Below are 13883 nucleotides of genomic sequence, written 5' to 3'. Positions count from 1 at the left end.
AGGAATGAACCCTCTCAAGACAGCCATCATGGGGCAACATCGGCTCGACCGCAACCGAGCCTCAGTCTTGGTGTCTTTAGTACTCCAGAGGCCAACATATAGGGAGCTCATCTGATTCTAGGATCCTTACCAGAGTTGAATCCGGTGAATCCCTTAATGCCAATGGTCAACCAGCTGAAGACTTTACTTGATGCAGCTCATATCCAAACCACTCGAGTAAACAATCCAAGCGACTCTAGGCACCCCACCCCATAGGGCCAAGGTTCGAGGAGCCACGGGTGCGGACACCCCCGAGTCGAGGGGTCACAGGTAGGAAGCTCGGGTGGTTAAGCTCGAGTGCAGCTCTGAACTGCAATTGCCCTATCCATAGGCGCAAAAACCAGGAAAGCCTAAAAATTCTCATCCCACATGATAGAAGCGACTTTTAGGAGGTTATCAATAACAACCGTGAGGAGCGTCGTGAAGATGATCATCGTTATAATGATCGCAGATCTCCAGGACGGCATGGTCGACGTGACTCCCCTGTTTGAAGGAATGGACGTGATAGTCCTCTACCATTACCTCTTGAAGAATTCGATAGAGGTTGTGAAGCCTTCGCACCCAAGCTCCAGTCGATACGATGACCCGAGATGTTCAAAGCGGGTTCGATCTAGAAGTACGATATGAAGCTCAACCCTAAGGAGTGGTTACAGATCTATAACACTATCATTGGAGCAGCTGGCGATGAAAACAAGGTGATGGTCAATTACCTGCTAACCGCCCTTGGTGGATCTACAAGGTCCTAGTTATTGAATCTGCTTCAATTTAATCAGATCATGGGCTGAGTTGAAGGCTCAGTTCAGCCAATTTCCAGGGCACTTTTGAGCTCCCGGGGATGGAAGACAATCTTCATCAGCTGAATCAGAGCAAGGATGAATTTCCCTAGGACTTCATCCACAAGTTCAGTGATAGGCGTAACATGATCCCAAATATCTCTAACAGGTCGGTCATTATTGCCTTCAAGAGAGGCGTCAAAGACAAAGATCTAGTGAGGAAGCTAGCTACCCAAAAGATCCAGATGTTCAAGGAGCTCTTCGAGTTGGCTGAAAAGTTTGCAAAGCGTTCTAAGGCTCAAGCTCACACCAAAAACCCTCAATCTGGCAAGGACAAACCTGAGTCTTCGAAGACGAAGAAAAGAAGGGCAAGTTCGGTGACAAGCATAAGGGTCCAAACATGACCGTAGCCGCAGTTGAGAGGAGCAAGTCATGCAACACTGGACACAACAAGGGCCAGAGTTGTGGTGGCAGGAAGTGGTGTCCCATCCATCAATTCAATTAGCATGACTTCAATGAATGCCAAGTTTTTAAAAAGAAGCTTGATTTAACAACATGTTTGGTTGAGCTTTCAGGTGTCAACGGATATACGGTCAACTAAACTCGAGGATGGTCACAACATTTACTAATCAATATTTGCATCTACTTATGCTAACTCTATTTCATCGATAAGAAAATAGCAGGAAATAGCATTTTAGACAAACAAATGAATAATAAGGTTCACATACATCCCCAAACCACAAATCAAACTCTCAAGTGTTTCAAATCATGAACCACATACCATCAACTAAAGGAATTGTCCTCATCTTTATCGTCAGGTAGGTTGAGTCCTAAGGATTTGATGAAGGTAGGGATCAAGGCTTAAGGTTGTTCATAATCTCTGCTGCCATCTGTACCGAGCATCTGAACCCCTCTGTTACTACTGATGTGTTAAGGTTGGGGTCATAGCTCTTGAGGAGACCAAGTATTGTTTCGGTGCTAATGAAAGTTGATTGGTTCATGAGGTCGAGGGTTTGCTCTCTCAGCTTTTGAAGCTCTGTAATCGCAGCATCTCACTCAGTTTTTGTTGCCATCAAAGCATTTCTGAGTTCTTCTCGTTGTTCAGCCTCCTTCTTGTGGATCTTGATCGAGTTAGCAACAGCCTCGAGCTAGATCTGCAATTTGGATTCAAGGACTAAAAAAGCAAACAAAAAACAATTATTGTCAGTTGCCCATTGTTTGAGTCACATATTGGTGATCTCTGGGTGAATTGGCCTTCAATCCTCTCAAGTTGAGAGACCTGCAGAGCATCCTTTTCCTCAAGGGCCTTCTGATGGTTAGCTCTAACGATTGCTAATTGAATACTTGCAGCCTTGAAGAGATCCTCAAGCGACACCCAAGGATCAATAGTTAGCAGACTCGTGAGAGCCTCAGGTGCACTGAGCTTCGAGCTTGGTTCAGAAGCATCCACTAAAGGTTGCTCTACTCGAGGAGGCGAAGGCGACGCAATGATGGAATCCATAACCACTTGACTGGCTAAACCACCTATCGTATGTTCCTTCAATTTTTTCAGACTCAGCAACCTAAAATCGATAGGGTTAGGAAGGGAAAGGAAGGCTGCAAGACAAGATAACCATTCGAATTAAACATTTTGGCGACCGTTATGCGCGAGATTATGTTCGACTTCTGCTTCTTGATGGTAACCTTCTTCTTCATCATACTGTCTGGTTGGATCGGTTGTGTTAAAGGGTTGACCTTGGGTCCAGATGAAGCCAATGCATCCATTGCCTGCAAAAAGCCAACCCATAATGATTTATCATCATTCTAGACTTATCAAGTAAATACTTAGAAGAATGACTAATGTAGGGGAGACAGCTCGAGTTACCTTTTTTAATTGCTTTAGGGGGCGATCGAGTAGGAGATCTGGTGGTCTCCTGCAAGAAATGCCACCCAATCAGACTAGGCATTAGTGGGTAAGTGCTTGATAGTCAGAGTAGTAGCTAAATAATCATCTGACAACTCGATGTCAATACCAATTGGCTTCTTCTCCGTATGCGCTCGAGGGGCACCAGATCATATAGCAAAGACGATCTCTTGGATCGAAGAGACCCTTCGGCCTCAAGATCGACTGATGTTTTCCCCTTGTCGTCGGCGCCAGAAGAGGAAGTGCCACCAAGATCAAGGGCCTCAGTCATGAGGATGTGCTCTTGATGAAAGACTAGGACCTAGAATCAAAAGGTCAAATCAAGACGAGTAAGCAATAATCAGCGCTACTTCCTTAGTCAGTGAAATTCCCACCTGAGGTCGAGGATTCGCGGGGAGTATGGCTGAATAGAGCATTCTTGAGCTTCTTCAGATAAGAGCTTGCTCAATCGAGCAATTATGTCATGTAGAGACAAGGATGCGAAAGGGCTCGACTGCGGTAATAAAAGCAGCAAAATACTAACTAAATCTTACATTTGGCTGCATCTTTGGAGTTATCTTTATCTCTAGTGTACTCCCAGGCAAAATGATCCCGCGCTTTTAAGGGGCTCAACCTTCGGCTGATGAAGTCTTTGGTCACATGCCACCCTGTTAAGCCACTCTGCCTTAACTCACCAATCTCATTGACATAGTAGGCAGTATGGTCAGACTCATGGTGCTTTTTCGACTAGGATGGATTCGTGTGGGGGTTAAGGCCTTATAAGCTAAGAGAGAATGGACTAGATCGGGGTTAGAGACGTAGAACTAATGTTTCTTCCAATCTTTTTGCCAGGAGGAGACCAACGCAATTGGGATATATGAATTCTTCGTTCCAACCTGCAGCTGGAAGCTGCAACCTCCGACACACTTGTTCTTATTGTTCCTCTTCAGATGATAAAAATACTAGATAAATTCAGACTCAGCTCAATACCAAGGAAAACTTCACACAGATGGACAAAAACACTCAATATAGTGATCGAATTCGGATTCAGATGCTGGAGCCCAATTTGGTAAAAATCAAGTACGGAAAGGAGAAACTTAGAAAGGGGAAGATTGAATCCGCAATGGAAAAATGATTCAAAAATCATAATCTCGTGGTCAAACTAACAAGAAAGGAATTCCTCACCTGACGTCGGCCTCCAATTTGCTAGCGCGTGAGGAGGAACTATTCTTTCGGCTTCAAGCTCCTTTAACCTTGATTCTTGCATCGACGAAATCAACCAGGATTTAGTTAGGAGCCTCGGTGAGGCGTCGGCGGTCTTTGCAGCAGGTTTCTTCTCTGGCGATGTAGGAGCGGTTGTCTTCACAAGGGAACCGGGATTCATGGATCTAAGTTTACTTTTTGGTGGCACAAGCTTGGGCAGAGAAATATGGAGGTTTGTGTGAGAAGGCTGACGACGAGTGAGAGGAAAGATTGCTATAGTTCATGTTTGTACAGGTAAATAGTCTGAGCTAAAGATCTCTTTAGTAACCACTCTCGTGTCTATGGCGCCTCGATTGGCAAGAAAGACAGGATGATGGTGTTGTGCGAATCTTTGCACGCCTATCTGCACATATTAAATGCCCCTATACCCAACGATTCAAATTTTGGAATTCTCTTTTAACTCTACGCAAAGTCGGGTGTCGATAAGTCGAGTCTTAAGCCTTTTTAAGTCTCGACTGCAGACAACGGAAAGGCATTTGACCTAATTGCATTCTCACTCGATACTTGAAACAGAACATGTCCTGCTCAATTTTTTTGACTACAAGTTTGATCCACCTTACTCGACCAAGCCCATACTTGGTGGCACTCGAGTGGGCACTTATAGAAACTCTCCATACTGAGCAGAGTTAGGGAGCTATTGTCAAATATATAAATATATGATATATACATATAAGGAGTACACCGTATTCAGACAGGGTACATTGTACCCGTATTCAGCTACTTCGGATATTTGCGGAACCAAATCTGGGGATCTTGATACACCAGACATCTAGAAGGCATATAGTAGGAAGGCCTCGAACGGTTACCCGACTCGAGTACAACTAGTATCCAGGTCGAATTCATCTGCTTTGCCTCAGACGACAAGTTAAACGACTCCCTATCAACTACAGCTAGAACCAAGCCAGTATCTTGACCCCATATAAGGTGGGGACTTAGATCCTCGGAGGGAGGAAAAACTAATCCAACGCATCTCCAGGCAAGCGACACTAAGACCCTAACAATTGAGAGACTCGACCATTTCAATCCTAAATTAGTCTATATCTAATTTACTTGATTGTAATAGATTTAGCCATATTACTTGTAGATACTAATATATAATAATATCTACACAAGATGTAGATTATTACTCAATTGAGGGCCCGGCTTTTCTACATCACGTCGTGCTTGATCCTTGATCTTGGTCGCGCTTGATCCTTGATCTTGATAGTATCTCTTGTTTAATATACGGAAATATTATCAGAAACAAATTTTCGATACGTGTAATAAAAAAATATTTTTTTATTGGACACGGGATCGATCGCAGCTTCGCAAGTGATGTGCTGCAAGTCAAAATTTGTGGAAACAGCTGATTCGTGCACCAATATTGATCGCCACAAACAAGTATTGCGTATGTACTTAGACCGCAGGGCGATTAACGACAAAACAAGTAGGCATCTCCCAGTACGTACTTCACATGCAACCGGACGTGACACGTGAGAGACTCTTTTACTTACGTCCTGCATTCTTGCTATATTCGCGCAAGTAATGAGTCAACCTTGACTTGTTTTCCCAATACAGCTAGCGCTGGCACTAACGCTTCCTGCATATACTATACGCAGCAAGTGCTCTTCGCTGGATCGAGTGCGTACGAACCAGTGCCGACTGCCGACCTCCCAGATCTGAAGCTGCACGCAGTGCTGCACTATAAATAGGCCGCACAGGACACGTACAGCTTTGCGGCACCAACAATTCCCTAGCTTTCTCACAACTCACAAGCACACGCTCTAGCCATCAGCAGAGCACACACGTCCACAAGCTAAGAAGCCGGACACACCCAGCTGACGACATGATCAGGCCCGCCCTTGTACTTCCTCTCGTGCTCGTCACCTTCCTTGCCATCGCCAACGCCCAAAACTACACGGCGCCCGTACCGAGCCCACTACCGGAAAGCCCGCCTCCTCCGTCGCCACCGCCACCGGAGGCAATCCCGCCTCCTCCTCCACCGTCGTCGCCACCGCCACCGGTGGCTAGCCCTCCTCCATCTCCGCTGCCGTCTCCACCGCCACCGGCGGCTAGCCCTCCTCCGCCGCCGCCGCCGGCGTCCAACTGGACGCCCGTGGCGAACGTGAACGATCCGGCGATCCAGCAGGTCGCTCAGTTCGCCGTGCGCATCTACGCGCTCAGCACGACGGACCTGAAGATGACGCTCGTGAACGTCGTCAGCGGCGAGACCCAGCCGTACAACGGCGGGTACTACTACCGTCTGGTGATCACGGTATCCGGTGGCAAGAAGGCGAAGTACGTATACGACGTCATGGTCTGGGGCATCATTGGGACGCAACAATGGAAGCTCCTGTCCTTCACGCCCAAGTAATGATGAAGCAAACGCGCGGCATGCATGCATGCATGGTTCATCATGCACGCAGTTGACAAGTTGAAACCATGCACGCATCCATATAGAATAAGTGTTGCTTAGCTGCAGAGAAGCTCCTCGTTAGTTATTTTCATTAGTATGTTTACAGCATTCTCGTGTTCATCTTGTTTTTGTTTGCAGTACCAGTTTGATTTTTGTGTTTCTGATTACGCACATGCATGAATAATATCATATGTATTGTACTTCTCTGTTAACTTTTCCTTTACTACTATCGTCTTTCGATCGAACATCGACGCTGCGCGGTACTATTTAAACAGATTAGCTGTATTATATATTACAACCACGTGTTGGCCTCCATTCTACATATCTTACAACCATTTGTGTTGTTTTCACCGACCAACCCTCTCCTTCTCTGCCGACGGCAAAATTCGAACGACCTCGTTTCAGATTAGGGCTCGCATGAAAGGTAGAGGTGATGAGGTGGCAAGTGAAAATGGGTGAGTGCTAACCTAAAGCAGAGCAGGAAAGGAAAAGGCTGGGCAGGAGATCGGTAGAAAAAAGACACTAGGATCGTGAGTTTCACTTGGTTGGTGGATACAAGCAAGAGTGTTGCTATTTTTCAGTTGCCTGAAACCAAGTGTTTTCTCAGTTGACAAGCGTCAACCACATGATCTCAATCGGACAGTCAGAACATCGTCTTCTTCCTTCGTCCCATTGCTCGTCCCTGTCCTCAATCTCTGACGGCTCTCTTGCCACTGAATTCATGCCCACCACTGCACTAACCTATCTTCACGCGGGCCACATACTTGCCTCCCCCACCACTGACACCGTCCTCTGGCCTTCCTCCACCGCCCTGCTTCTGCCACCACCACCTAGCCAGTCTGCTTCCCCGAGCATCCCTTTTAGCTCGAGAAGCACACCGACGACCTCAAATATCACCTCCCCTCCCCTCCCCAAACCCTAAACCTCGACTACCATGGCATACGCAACGGCAACGGTGGCGGCGTTGACTGAAAACTTTGGCATTTTCAGACACCTAAAATTTAGGAGACGTGTACAAGTAAATAAATGCAATATTCAAGTAGTCAAGTAAATCAATGTTTAAATACAAGTAAAACTTGTAAATAAAATATTATTAAAAAATTCTCAATGACGTATATGTTTTTGGTTCAGTGCCAATATGCTATCATAAAGGTAACTCTCCATGATTTTGACTTTTGAGCCGAAACAATATGGGTTAGCGAAGCCGGAAGGAACCAGTCATGTAGCGGCGAGTACGCAGGCCAGGCCTAAAAGAAACGAGAAGAGCGCACAGGCCATCCAAAGAAACAAGCACTTGACCTAACTTGGAAAAGGCGAGACCCAAGAGACTAGCCCATATCAGCTTGGCTCTCTCTTCCTTTTCCTCTTCTTTCCCTCCCTCATTCACGGTTTTAAAAAAAAATGTTAGTGGCTAGAAGGGCTTCTGTTTATTTCCCCAAATTTACTACGTTTTAATTGATTGAAATCATAGCTTTGTTACACTCAACATGTTATCCGTCCGATCGTACGTCTATCCTTTGATTTATACTCAGTCAGGAGTTTTTATTCAACATACATTACGAAATTGTATATATCTCTACTATAGAAAAATATTGTTCACTTGTGAATCGGTTTTTTATAAATCATTAGATCTTCATCTAACAGTTATTGTTGTCGAATAAAACACTTTCACTCGATTGAAAATTAGCCACTCTTATTTTCCTTTTCTTTTTATGTGAGCTATTAACTCGGCCGTTGAAGACGCAGCCAGGCCTCAAGACAGAAAAGACATGGGCCAGCGAACAAGCAAGCACGAATAAGCCCAACTCGGGAAAAGGCCAGACCAAACGATAAGCCCGAATCACACCGGGTTACGGCCGGCCACTTCCCGATCTGCTGATCGCGCGGGCATCGTGACTGGGATCTCATCTTCGTCTCATAGTCGCTTGCATTGCATGCCTCGAATCAAGAAAGGTATCGCAAAGACGAGTACACGTGACATGAATGGATCATGATGATATGAACACAGGGTGTATCTGCAGAGATCGATGCAGCAGGTCATGGAACCCGACTCGATCAGAAATACGAGTCCGAGGAGAGAGAGAAGACGCCGCTGAGTATAGTATTTACCGGCTTGCATGGCCGCATGCATGCACGCGTCCGATCGCTTCGAGCCCATCAGGAACGTCCATCCGGATCTGGAAGCTGCGCCGGCCACAACCCCATCCATCGATCGATCGATCTATCGCCCTCTCCCTGCCCTTCGCTCGCCTCAATCGTCGTCTCCGTTTCGCCTGCCCTAGCTAGCCTCTCGCCGCCGCAGCCGCCTCCTCTAGCTTCGCGTTGTCTCCCCTGGTGTCAGAAGCTCACAGGGCTGCGGCCTCTCTACTCATTCCTCCTTTCCCAAACCCGTGTCGTGTTTCATCGATCGGCGCTTCTCCTCGAGTTTCGCCGCGGTTGGCTCGCCGGACAGCCAGAGGGTTGAGGCGCGGCGGATCGCCTGGTCGGGTTCGTCGATCGGTACGTCTGTCCTCGAGTTTTAATCTGATCCGCGCGAAATAAAAGAACTAGAAACGATGATCGAAGCCGCCTTCTAGCCCCTGTGGGCCCTACGTCGCCATCAGCGCCACGGGAGTCTCGCCGGCGCGAGGAATCTAGCGGCCGGCCGGGCGAGCCCGATCCCCGGATAGGTCGATCGAGATGACATGGTGCCTGTGGCCGTGCGCGACCGCGGTGGTGGCCCGGCCGAAGCGTAGTAGGGATCCCCTGGAGGTGGTGCGGCACGTGCGGGAGCTCCTCGCCTACGTCGCCAACAACCGGGAAGGCTGCGGCGGCGGCAAGCGTGAGCGGAAGGTGACACCACGCTTTTTCGCGCCCTTTTCTTGTAGTTCTTGTCCACTTCCTCAAAAGTGTTCAGAATGTGAAATCACCTTAGAGAATGTTTTTACTCTTTCTGAATCGCCTCTGGTAGTTTGATATTGAAGACCGGCCGTTCATGTGATCTGTTCTTTGATTTGATCGGGTTGTTTATAAGGAGACACTTCTCACGCTAACATGTACATAAGGACTATGCTGAGATTTTTCTACAGTTCCTAGCAATGGATAGAAAAATCGAGATTTTCGTGTGTGTTTCTTCGGTTTTCATCACCATGTGATCGAATTGTAAATGTTCGATCTTGCTATGCCTCTAGAAAAGTTGCAGTTAGATTATTGTGTGCCACGATGATTATATGCAAACGTTGCATGCATGAAAGGCTGAGACCGAGTAACATATAACGTTACAGAATCAATAACCTAGTACAATGTACCATTCACTAAAGATATCTTAATGCATCTCTTTTAAATTGATTGAGGATGATTGCAGGATTCAACCTTGACGCAGACTCAAGCAACAAAGAATTTGTTAGTCATTATGTTGTTTATGACCGTACCCGTGTTAGTGAAATAAGCAAAAACCTAAGTATAAAATAGCAGCAATTTTACTATCAAAATTTTGAACCAACTCCCCCAATTTAGGATTAAATCCATGCTCGGATTGGCTTGCAGATGGCAGACCTAAGCAAAAGTATCAAGGAGATGAAATGCATTCTCTATGGTGATGGTGAGGCAGATCCTGTTGAAGAAGCCTGCATGCAATTGACCAAGGAGTTCTTTAAGGAGAAAACCGACACTTTTCGTCTACTAATTGTTTGCCTTCCATACTTGGACTTGGAAGTACGTCAAGATTCCATATATATATATATATATATATATATATATATATGGACTGCAGCAATATATAATAGCATTATATTATAGATATCCGAGTACCTCTAAACCTATCATCTTTTATGCAGACACAAAAAGATGTTACTCAAGTTATTGCAAATTTGCAAAGGCAAAAAGTTGGTTCAAGGTTGGTTGCCTCCGTTTACTTGGAAGCTAACCTAGATCTTCTGGATATTTTGATGTCTGGGTAAGTAATTGGCGGCCATATCCCAATGACCTCTTTGAAGATTTTTTTTCTTTTTCATGTGCACTTATTGTCAATGGACAACTATACTATTCTCATTGTTCTTCGTTTAGAGACTTTATATTTGGCCATGGTTTGAAATTGTGGATTTTTATTGTTTTTAGAACTAACCACAAGAGATTTATGCCACTTGTGTGAAGGTACGATAACCTGGACATTGCGATACATTATAGTACTCTAATAAGAGACTGCATACGCCACCAAGTTGTTGCAAGGTATGGGCATGATCTGTATTGCTATCCTGTAGCATAATGAGAAAAAATAACGCCCTACGACGTGGTTATCAAATGACATGTTATTTTCATTTACGTGCCTAACCTTTCCTTTCATAAATCTTTTAACATAAAAAATATATATCATTTTATTCTCTCGTAGATTATTAGCATTGCTTCCAAGGTTGGATCCTTTCATTCCATTTTATTACTAGTTTTTCGTCATTACTTTGCAGGTACGTTTTAGGCTCTCCGCATGTTAGGAAATTCTTTGATTACATACAATTTCCGGACTTCAACATACAATCAGATGCCTTCAAGACTTTTAAGGTGAGTTGCATGCCATTTGAGCTGAAAGGAGAGAGCCTCATGTTCTATGCACAACATTGTTTTTTATGTTTTCCTCCTTTCTTTCCCGAGAATCGTTAACAACTATATCAAAATATTTCGATTGTTGGTTTCACAAACATGGCTATGAAAACATAATTGTACATTCTCTCATGAAATTTCTTGTTGTAGTTTGTGGGTGATGGTAACTGTTCTTTGTTTACCTGCAACAGGAGCTTGTGACACGGCATAAATCAACTGCTGCTGAATTCTTTTCCAAGAATTATGATTGGGTGAGTTTTTTATCTGATTATTTTAACTGAAGAAATTATTATCGTTGGCTATATTTCTCGCATACAAGACAAAGTGCATATGTGACATAACCAGTATCTCTGTATCTTTGCGGCTCAATTGATAATACCTGTGAACTTTCTTTTTTAACTCCTTCGTGATTTCTAATTGCAAATCATGTATCAGTTCTTTGCGGAATTCAACTCGAAATTGATATCATCTTCCAACTATATCATCCGAAGGCAATCCATTCAGGTACGTTTTTTCTCCTTGTCCTTCAGCATTATCTATTTCCTTTCATTTGATCAGCATTCATGAATTTCTGCCTTGTCTTACTTCATTATTCATGCATTCGATTTAACTCTGAGATGATCGGTTGAGCTTATTAGAGCTCATTTGTCCTACGCACATGGTTTGTATTTTAGCTCTTGGGAGACATTCTTCTGGAAAGGTCAAACACAGCAGTGATGGCGCGCTATGTTATTTCAAAGGAGCACCTCATGGTTCTAATGAACCTTCTAAGGGTAAGATACTGTTTCTGCATTTAAACTGTACTGGTCAACCGTAATCGTGCTATGTATGTGCCCTTCAGCATTATCAGTACTCTGTTTGAATGGAATGTACACGTTAATTACCACCTGAATGTGCTCTCCCAGTTCAGAAATGATACTCGGGGGGCAGTAATGTGGTTGCAGGATACCATTAGAGGCTTCTATATATGCTTATCTGACCTGTTATTTTTCGCATTACCAGGATCAAAGCAAGGTTATTCAAGTAGAGGCTTTCCATGTCTTCAAGGTACATACTATATACTACCGTAAATTTTTATTTCCTTCGTCCAACAAATAAACAATGTTTTTTTGTCTTCCTATACATCGATCAGCTGTTTGCCGCCAATCAGAACAAGCCTCCTGAGATCGTGAGTATACTGCGCACCAACAGAAGCAAGCTGCTGAGGTTCTTGGGAGACTTCACTCTAGACAAAGGTAAATATAATTTGCACCTTAATTATTTTTTACTGTCCCCAGTAAACCATCTAACTAAGAGGCTTGATCGTTGCTCGATGGCAGAGGATGCGAAGTTCGAGACCGACAAGGCCAAGGTCATCTCTGAGATTCTAGCGCTGGCGATGCAGTAGATAAATGGGACAAGTCGACATGCAAAAGTAGCTAGCCTCTCCTTGTGTTCGTTTCATAATCGACTGTGAAGCTGCTGTCTTCCAGCTCCGCCGCGCATAAACTTGCTCTCTCCTGCTACTCTGATTCATTTCTTGCCGTTTGGTGAGCTTGCCTGCCTGTGTCGTGTACTCGTGTGCACCCTACCGGGGAAAAACCCGAGCGGGTAGCGTGCACAGCTGCACCTCTACCACTGCGCTACACGCGCGTTCTTCGTGTGCTCTGTTTTTCTTTTCGAGGCAAGGGCAGGAATTTTATTGATGACTTAAACATTAGCTTGTACATCAATGATGCATGGAGGTCCAAGCATCCATACATGACGACCTGAACTCAAAGAACAAGCTAATCTAGCTAGATTAAGAGCATCAGTATTTGATTTCCTACCTCATGACAGAACTCCAAATGACGGAAGTTTCTCTGTCTACACCTAATTTCTTCAAGTACAGCCACATACTTGCCCTTCGATTTATCTTTTAAGCTATCGATTACCTCTAGGCAATCTGAGGCCACACGAAATGTGGCCAAGTTGCAATCTTCCGCTAAACACATAGCTTCATTACAGGCCAAAGCTTCCAGTGTAGGAGGATCAGTGAGACATTCCCATACCACAGCACTAGCAGCAACAAACTTGCCTCGCTGGCCCCTGCATACCATTCCAACTGCTCCCTTGTTACCCACTCGATTGACTGCCCATCAACATTAAACTTCATCATACCCACCGAGGGAGGGATCACTTGGGGGAGTTCACCTTTTTAGATTGAGAAGTATTGCAGTAGAAAATTGATGGGAGATAGAAAGTAGAAAATAGAGAGTGATTCTTGTATTCATTGATGATAATGTTTATATATTTATACATGTTAAATGACATGATGAGAGAATATATTTCTAATAGGCACAACTTTTGATAATTGATCACATGGTTACATCTAAAAGGTGTCTATTCATAACACTCTCTCTTAATCAATTATTTTATTTATAAACTTCTTATTGGAAACTCATCTAAAACCAAATCGAAAAATATGAGGAGAAAATAATATATTGATATGCTATTAAAACTCTTTAAAATCTAATGGAAAAATGTAAGGAGAAAATGATATAACATATATGAATTATCTTCATAAATAATGGTTAGTGATTTAATAAAATCAATACCACATGATAGTTGTATGTAGTTTATCATTTACGAAACCATACACATATGTGTGATGTTTCAGAATGATAGGTAGAAATAATCTCTGAAATATGTTTTGATGACTCCTATGAGAATGCTATATTATTATAAAATTAGTCTTTGATCTGATGTTATAGGAATAAGTCTTCGGGTAGCACCACCAAATCTTCAACAAGGTCAATTGTATAACCAGTGTCTGAATATCCCATTGTGGCTATATCTTGACTTTTCTGATAGAAAAATCTAGATTTTTGGTGCCATAAAGATATATTTGGATATTCTCTTTGACTCCCGCCTAAAGACGTTGTTAGAGCTGCGCTATTTAAGCTAGCAAGTTATCTGCAAATACAATATCAGTCATGTT

At 43.9% G+C, this 13883-nt stretch overlaps 2 protein-coding genes across 2 annotated transcripts; both read left to right on the top strand.

The window, feature by feature from the left end:
• Positions 1 to 5782: 5782 nt before the first annotated feature.
• Positions 5783 to 6310, top strand: LOC133910449 (vegetative cell wall protein gp1-like). Its single transcript, XM_062352845.1, has one exon. The coding sequence runs from the start codon at positions 5783 to 5785 to the stop codon at positions 6308 to 6310; it is 528 nt and encodes a 175-aa protein (XP_062208829.1).
• A 2721-nt stretch (positions 6311 to 9031) lies between these two features.
• Positions 9032 to 12311, top strand: LOC133910448 (putative MO25-like protein At5g47540). The gene is made up of 11 exons (XM_062352844.1): positions 9032 to 9184; positions 9878 to 10045; positions 10168 to 10286; positions 10484 to 10558; positions 10792 to 10885; positions 11116 to 11175; positions 11360 to 11428; positions 11599 to 11697; positions 11927 to 11971; positions 12057 to 12159; positions 12244 to 12311. The coding sequence occupies exons 1-11, from the start codon at positions 9032 to 9034 to the stop codon at positions 12309 to 12311; spliced, it is 1053 nt and encodes a 350-aa protein (XP_062208828.1).
• The last annotated feature ends 1572 nt before the right edge of the window (positions 12312 to 13883 follow it).

Source organism: Phragmites australis, chromosome 3 (assembly GCF_958298935.1).
Source record: "Phragmites australis chromosome 3, lpPhrAust1.1, whole genome shotgun sequence".
Taxonomy (NCBI): Eukaryota; Viridiplantae; Streptophyta; class Magnoliopsida; order Poales; family Poaceae; genus Phragmites; species Phragmites australis.
Note: the sequence above shows the minus strand (reverse complement) of the source record. Positions and strands in the feature narration are given on the sequence as shown.